An 8,410-nucleotide genomic window follows, 5' to 3' on the forward strand; every position below is an offset into this window, starting at 1 on the left:
AGCAGCAGAAAGAGGAGTACGGGAAAGAAAGAACGTGGGAGGAAGGTGAGCGGAGCAGAAGCGCGCCTGCACGAGTTGAACTTGAACCAGACTGAGGAGCGAAGCTCGGTCGCTCGGAAGTTGTGTTTTCCTCGGGCCAGGCTCCGAGGTTACTTTTTCACGGGTTCATCCATGCCCATGGACCAGTGCAGGCAACCGAACACCATGCGGCATGCAATGTAAAAGCAGTTACAATAGCAGGCTATAAGCCAGCTATAAACATATTTTAAGAAGATAAATAAGAAAAGAGAAGAGGAGCGAGCTATAAATTTGTAGCTAGCTGTAGCACGGATTTCAAAACACAGTGTGTATGTCATGTGGGACCAAGTATTAATAATATAGTATGTAACTATTATATGAATGAGCTATTAGATTGGCTATAGATGAATTGGAGCTAGTAGTTAGCTATACTATTAAACTTGCTCTAAGTGTGGTGCGGGCAACCAAACAGCCCTAGGTGGCGTTCGTTTCTACTCATTCCATCCCATAATATAAGGGATTATTCCCATTTGGGAAAGATTAGGGAGAGAAAAAAAGACTACAATATTCCTATTAAATGTGATTTTGGTTATGGTGAGTGGGTAGTTGAGGGTTAAGGGCAAATTCAGATTGTAGCCAAAATAAACCTTACCAGTTTTGGCAATGCCAAAATTTTAGCAAGATGGCGATATTGCTAAAATTTTGGCATGGTTTCTTATGTATTGACTAAATTTAGCAACAAACTAAACGTTAACATTTTTTTCATAACTTTGCCAAAAAAAATAGTATGGTTGATAATGACATCAAAGTGAACAGACACTAAAATAGATAGAAATTTGAATTAGAGTCGATAGATGTGACAAGTAATATAGCAAAATTATTTATATTATGGGACTAGTAGAAGGAAAAAATCCATAGGATGGAAGGAGTAATGATGAAGTTAGAGCATGAAAACAAATATTGGCACATGATTAATTAAGTTTTAATTATTACAAGTTTTAAAATAGATTTATCTGATATTTTAGAACAACTCCTATGTAAAAAGTTTTCATACAAATACACAATTTAGCAGTTTAATAAGAAAAACCGAGGTATAATCTAAATCTTAATCCGAAAAAAAACGGGGCCATATATGGGTGAACCGACGACACAGTTTACTAGCGTTGGGTTTTGCATGGGTGAGCTGTTGCATATTGGGCCTTTTATAAATCTTCGGCCCGTGGCCTGTGCGTTAGGCCTAAAGTTCAAAAACCTGGCCTGGCAGATCCACAGAAACAAGGTCGGCGTGGTGTGCTGATCAACGATCACTGATACTTACAGTGATACTAGTAAGCGTGCACGTGCAAGGCACGTTAATACCTATTGAATGGAATCAAATTTGAAAGAGAGTATTGAGTCTTGGTACTAACAAAAATTGCGATTTTTCATACGAACACAGTGGTGATAAATAGAGAAAAAAATCATGTTTCGAAGATCCAAATACCATGTTATTATGTATTCAAGTAAAAAATAGAAGTCCAAAAATTATCTGATAAGATGCTTTATTTAATATGCAATATCCCTTTTTATTATACAAACAGATTATATATGCCAATTGATGGACTTCTGCATTAAAGCAAGACTAACTGTTTGTATACACTGGCAATTAAATGTCAGAATGTACTTAAAGAAAAGGAAAATCACATAATACAGTTTGAAATTTGAAACAATAAGGATATGTTCACAGCCATTGGCCAAGCCGAGTTCTTCTACAATCAGTCTCCAGATTGCATGAGAAGCTTGTGCTCCGCTTTCGCTCTTGTTACGGTGTCGCTTGGAAGCTATCTTAGTTCATTCATACTGACCCTGGTTTCATATTTGACAACTCGAAATGATAATCCAGGTTGGATCCCTGATAACTTGAATGAAGGCCATCTTGACCGCTTTTTCTGGCTCATAGCTGGCCTTAGTTTTCTGAATCTTCTTCTTTTCATCTACTATATGCACAGCAATACAAGTGCAAGAAAGCAGCTGCAATTTAATCTCAGCCCTCATAGAGCAATATTACTTGGATAAAGGAATTTATTGTACAACAAATTGTATGTACACATTTTTGGGCACAATGAACCATTTCATTTAGGTATACTGATTAAATATCGAAAAGCAATATGCCAACCTATCTAGAAATCAGCCACTTTACAAATAAATTTGTGCCTGTATTGACTCAAACTATTTGGATCACTGCAGGCTACAATAATATGAACTGTTAATTTCATAAAAGAGTGTACACGTCAATTTTATCAGCATTGGTCAGAAAATAACCTAACTAATCACTTTGCACCAATCAAAAACTCGGGATGAGATGAAAGAGCAATCTGCAATATTATGGTAGCTTCGACGTATAATTTGAAAAAAAAAATTATATTAGAGCAAGTACCCATATACCATAATAGTCTTCTGAACATTAAATCACAATATGAGGTACAAAATATCCTGAACTGTGATTTGCATTGAGGAAAGACCAATGATATGAATTAGGAAATAAATACACGAATCTATAATGCTAACATCAAGTAATGTAAATCTTAATTGATCATGATGGCAGAAAAACTCAAAAACCATTGTTGGAAGGTTTACCTTAGTATAAGTAGAAGGGTGAAGGTCCCCTGCAAACAGTACAAAGTGCAAATTCGACATCCCCTGCAACTGAATTTTTTAGAAGAACTTCTATCTACACTGCAGAAAAGCCACAAACTCATATATTTTGGAGTGCAAAATATCTATATCATAATCTATTTTGAACAAATATTGGGCCCGTAATATTGCTCTTACCTTTACAAAGAATCCTCCTGCTAGCATGAATGCCATGACTCATGACTGTAACTGAAGGTACAGTTTTTGCATTTTTTTATGTCCAAGAGGGTAGCTCCAATTGCCAATCCTAATCCCTGCATACTACTTCCTGAGTCACAGATTTCTAATTTCCAGGTAATATATAAATTTAAAGATGAACTAAACTAATTGCCAGCCAATATATAATACTTGCATATTACCTTAGCTATATGATGTAGAAGCTGAATTAAATTATCCTGAGAGCCGTTGTTGAATCCAGCCTAGACGTTGGCTCATCAACAATGGTAGATTATGAAAACTACCTTTCAAGGCGAAGTAGTTCATATATGATATGGCTCAGCGAGGATGCTGTGCAAGGAGTTGGGTGCGACCCTCGTCGCGTTCCACCTAGTCGTGCCAACCACAGACCACCTCGCGAACATAGAATATACAATGAAAGATTGGCACTTCATCGAACTGCTATTTAAATGAAAATTAGTGTAAATATTAGTTTATAACTTAATGCAAAGCTTATTTAAATGAAAATTATTCTGTTTTACATAACTAACGTTGCATCACAGATCTGTAATGTTCTTTTTAAACTTTCAGCATTCATTGACCTTGGGCGTGCTGTAGCTGTGGAACTGATCTCAGTACTGACGCCCATAATATCTGTTTGCATATGAAAGTCGAATAGATCACAGTCTTATAAGGCAATGTACAAATAGATAAATGAAAATATTATAGTAATATATCATACCAACATAGAATATGTTTTTATCAACAAGAGAGGGGATTTGTTGGAAAGACGTCAATGAAAATGTTATGGCGGGGAAATCAGCTGGGATGTCAATGCATTCTTCTAAGGTTGTCCATTTACTGAATAAAATCATGAAGTCGTTTGAAATTGTTATAAACTAAAACTAACTAAGAGAAGAGCATTATCCAAATCTCGAAGAGAAGTTATGGTTAACGCAATAAAATTCCAGACAAAAATGGGTGGCAGAATCAGAGCTACAAGCGCTATTGCAATTTCTACAAGACCAAAGACCCACCTCAGAGGTAACAGACACAAGGGATTTCCTGTTCCCTGCACCTAAAATCTCAACTGCGAATGCTTATCAGCTGCTGACATACCATGGATCCCTTTGGAAACCGGCTGATTGTATCTGGATCCACACAATCCCACAAAACTGTAAAGTTTTCTTATGGCTGGCCTTCAGAGACAGATTGAACACCAAAGCTAATATGGTAAAAAAGAATTGGGATGACAATCCCCACTGCTCAATGTGCCCTGCCCTAGAATCAGCAGATCATATCATTTTAAGATGCAAAAATGCCAACAACTTATGGAAAAAAATTGGGCCTGCTGCAGCTTGGCAACAATTCAGAATCAATCTCAACCTTCCTGCAAGCTGTCATTGACAGGAAAAATGTCATCTCACAGATTATATATGATGTGTATATGAATTTGGTGGTGATATATAAAACTAAGTTGGGATAGTAATTAAGGGCTACTACAAAAGGCAATTGAGGGCCATAGACCTCCCTATTATTCCTATGTGATTGCAAGTTTTCAGACTTCCCTGTCTTATATTTTTCAGAAACTTCGCGCTGTTGAAATATATAACGTTGCATCCCAATGTTTGCCTATATGAAAATATATACATGTAGCCGTAGATAATTTAGTACTGGATATGCATATACACACAAGAGACATGACACTGTCATTCACGATCACGTCAACTGACTTTGCAAATTTGCATTTCAACTGTAAAATAGCAAACAAATATATGGAATGGTTCAAGGAACGGGATGGCAAGATGCTTACCTTGTCACAGGCGGGATCGATGGCTTGCGGGGGCGAGGAGTCCCAGTGGCGGCGTGATGGATAGCGGAAGATGCAGGATCCATGGCGGCGCGGTGGAGAGGGATCCCGTGGTGCCGAAGGTGGGATTGTCACCAGCAAAAGGTGGGGGAGAGTGAAGGGGCGGCGGCGAGATGAGGTGATTCGTCGCCGGCGTCGCGGTGGAGATGGAGGGATCGCCATTCGCCCTGGCATGCACGGTGGAGACCCCAGCACCGTCGAGCGATTCGTGCAGGACCATCCGTGGCGGACGCGGGAAGTTCCCCTCCGGTTCCCATGTCACCGGGAATTGAAGCGGCGCAGTAGATGCAGGTGCAGCATTGGCTGGGGGCTGTCATGCCGGGGATTGGCGCGATAGGGATTGGGGAGGCGTTGAGGTGGGGAGAAGCGAGATCAATAGGGGTTGGGGGTGAGATGAACTAATGCGGTGGGGGAGGAGGAGCGACGGGTGGCGGCGACGGCGAGTGGCCGGCGGGATCGGGCACGGCGATGATGTGGCGGCGGCGGGATGATGACGGCCGGAGAAGGCGGCGCGGGTTTAGCGGGATGGGGAGGCGGCGAGTGGCCGGCGGGATAACGCACGACGACGATGTGGCGGCGACGGGACGACGGCGTGGGTTGGACGGGATGGGCAGGCGAGGCGGCGTGTTGTTTGTGGTGGGGGGAGGAGACGGCGTGGCGAGGAGGCGGGATGGGGAGGCGGCGCCGCGAGGAGGAGGGGATGGGGGCGCCGGGGACGGATGCGTGCTGGGGAGGGGGAGCGATGGGTTTCTGCGAGAGGAGGTTCGATAGGAGGATCGTGGGAGGAATCTCGTCCGTTTTTCACGCGAAGGAGAAGGAAAAGTGAAAGGATTGCGCGTGGGAGGATGGTGGAAGGAATCTCGTCCGTAGGATCTCACATCAAAGGGTTAGAAATAAAAGTGGTAGGAATCACGACCACCAAATTAGTTTATTCCTCTCTTCCTTTTCGTTACCGCAGAATAGTGGAGGCGGGATCGCTAATTGTAAGGGTGATCAACTCTTAATATAAACCGTTGGATGAATAGATCTAGGATTAAGAAAGACAGGTATTTAATGAACTCGTACTTTTTACAGTAGTATAGATATATTCTTTCTTTTCTGCTGTAAGATTGAGAAAAGTTGTATCTGTTGATGACTGCGTACGTGCAAATGCAATGGACAGTTTGCCAAATGGCCCGTCGTCGCCGGTAGACATGGTGGTAGACTACTACCTGTACGACTACGAGTACGCCGAGCCGCCGCGCGTGACCAGCCTGCAGAACGCCGTTCCCCAGAGGACCTTCAGCGACTTCGGAGATGACGTCTACTTCGTCGCCGACCAACGGGGCTACGAGTCCGTCGTCCACTACCTCGCCGGCCAGTACCTCAACACCGACGACTCCGGCAACGTCGCCGACCCCCGCCTGCAGCTCAACAAGGTTGCCACTTCTCTGTAACCCATACATATCACTACTGTCAGAAAAGAAAGGAATGCATCATCGATCCATGGTTAATCGTGCGGTTATAGTTACTCGATCGTGAGACACTTGTAAATTTACAAGCACGTCATGGGTGGTGAATTTTATAGGTGGTGCGAGAGATCTCATACTCCTCGAGCGGAGTCACCGTCAAGACGGAGGACGGCTCAGTGTACCAGGCAGACTATCGTCATGGTCTCTGCCAGCTTGGGAGTCCTGCAGAGCGATCTTATACAGTTCAAGCCACAGCTGCCTGTAAGTTTCGAGTTCTCTGTCCTGCGCGCTTCTCCCGAATAGCATCTGATCGATGTGTTCTGCATGTATTTGATCAGAAATGGAAGATTCTTGCAATCTACGAATTCGACATGGCTGTGTACACCAAGATATTCGTCAAGTTCCCAAAGAGATTCTGGCCCGAAGGGAAAGGGAGGGAGTTCTTCCTCTACGCGAGCACCAGGAGAGGTTACTATGGAATATGGCAGGTACACAAGTCAGCGATACAAATAGCTGAATGCATATCTCAAAAATTTACAAGAGTTACACCGTGTTTAGTTCCAAAATATTTCTTCAAACTTTCAACTTTTCCATCACATCAAAACTTTTCTACACACATAAGCTTCTAACTTTTTCACCACATCGTTCCAATTTCAACCAAACTTCTAATTTTAACGTGAACTAAACACAGCCTTAGTATATCATTCGTACTACTGTAGCAAAACCACTGACCATGAATTGAAATACAGTTAACAGAACTGAAACCTTTGTATTCAATTATCAATGCTCCTTCTCGGTCGCGCGGGGGGAGGGGAAAAAAATCAGTCGCTCCCCCTCCCCCCATCACGTGCACACCAGCAGCCCCTCTGGCCCCCACCACATGTCTCCTGTCCCCACCTGCCACCGATCCACACACACTACTCCATTGCAACAAATCACCCACATATTTTGAAAACCATCTATTAAGAGAATTTGGTTTATTTTTTGTTCCACCAAAAATATTTCACCTAGTGTACTCACAATGTTTCACTATGTATAGATCTAATGTTGCTGCAGTGAACTAAAATATTCCATTGCAAAAAAAAACCCACATATTTTAGAAACTCCCTATTAAGGGAATTCGTTTTATTTTTTGTTCTACCAAAAAAAATGTTTCAGCTAGTGTACTTATAATGTTTCACTATGTATGAATCAAATGTTGAAGTGAACTGAAACATTTTTTCGCTATTTACTGAAACATTGTTTTTATATAAGGTAAAACAACATTCGATTTAAACGAGTGAAATATTTTCGATCTACTTAGTGAAACAATTCCGATATACTGGTGGAACATCGTGCAACATTTAAAAATAATTCAATAATAAGCTAAAAAAATTCGTCGGAATATATCCATGTGTGCTCTTGTTTTGAAGATTTAATTGCAACGAATTTAATGATGCAATCGGATCATGATTTTGGATAAGTAATTTAAAAGAAAAATCAGTTTAAATTAGTTTTGCACGTAAATCGGACACTGATGTCATACTGACATCAGCACCCGATTTTTCTCCAAACGGATCGGACGTCCGACCGTACACTCTCCCTAATTTTGCGTGTGTTTATTCAGGAGTGGAGTTCGAGAAGCAATACCCAGATTCCAATGTTCTTCTTGTCACGGTCACCGACAAGGAGTCGAGGCGGATCGAGCAGCAGTCGGACAACCAGACCAAGGCAGAGATCATGGAGGTGCTGAGGAACATGTTCCCTGACCAGGACGTCCCTGACGCCACTGACATCCTCGTCCCAAGATGGTGGTCAAACAGGTTCTACAAGGGCACCTTCTCCAACTGGCCCATTGGCGTCAACCGCTACGAATATGACCAGCTCAGGGTACTCCACAAAAATTGCTAATCACATCATAATGTTAATTGCAAATGTGATTTTATGATTATAGCAAGTGCAGTTAAATTTGAGCTTAATTTGGTTCTGAAATTGTCTGTTTTGTGTGTACATAAGGCCCCGGTTGAGAGGGTTTACTTCACCGGTGAGCACACAAGCGAGTACTACAATGGCTATGTCCATGGAGGTTATCTTGCAGGTATACATATCTATGCCTACTCAAGAGCCTGACAAGATTTCTAATGCTAAAGTTTTGTGCTTAATTATTCGCTTTTCTGCGTCAGGTATTGACTCTGCGGAAATTCTGATCGACTGCGCGCAGAACCAGATGTGCAAGTATCACGTTCAGGGCAAGTACGACTAG

General features: G+C 42.0%; 1 protein-coding gene and 1 long non-coding RNA gene across 10 annotated transcripts; one reads left to right on the forward strand and one right to left on the reverse strand.

Annotated features, from left to right (window-relative positions):
* Positions 1–1,499: 1,499 nt before the first annotated feature.
* On the reverse strand, positions 1,500–5,472 carry LOC127768843 (uncharacterized). 9 transcript variants are annotated; one of them, XR_008016624.1, is made up of 7 exons: positions 4,661–5,472; positions 3,885–4,244; positions 3,399–3,501; positions 3,051–3,309; positions 2,830–2,945; positions 2,635–2,733; positions 1,502–2,028 (listed from the first exon to the last, which is right to left on the reverse strand). It is a non-coding gene; the product is annotated as an uncharacterized LOC127768843 (long non-coding RNA). The 9 variants fall into 9 exon arrangements; XR_008016620.1 differs by having other exon boundaries at positions 1,503–1,991; XR_008016619.1 differs by having other exon boundaries at positions 1,503–1,994.
* A 399-nt stretch (positions 5,473–5,871) lies between these two features.
* LOC127768975 (polyamine oxidase 1-like) lies at positions 5,872–8,410 on the forward strand. Its single transcript, XM_052294649.1, is given in 7 exon segments — positions 5,872–6,135; positions 6,285–6,362; positions 6,364–6,429; positions 6,507–6,656; positions 7,783–8,037; positions 8,164–8,245; positions 8,331–8,410. Coding segments are annotated over 7 exon segments (975 nt in total).

Source organism: Oryza glaberrima, chromosome 3 (genome assembly GCF_000147395.1).
Source record: "Oryza glaberrima chromosome 3, OglaRS2, whole genome shotgun sequence".
In the NCBI taxonomy this organism is placed as follows: domain Eukaryota; kingdom Viridiplantae; phylum Streptophyta; class Magnoliopsida; order Poales; family Poaceae; genus Oryza; species Oryza glaberrima.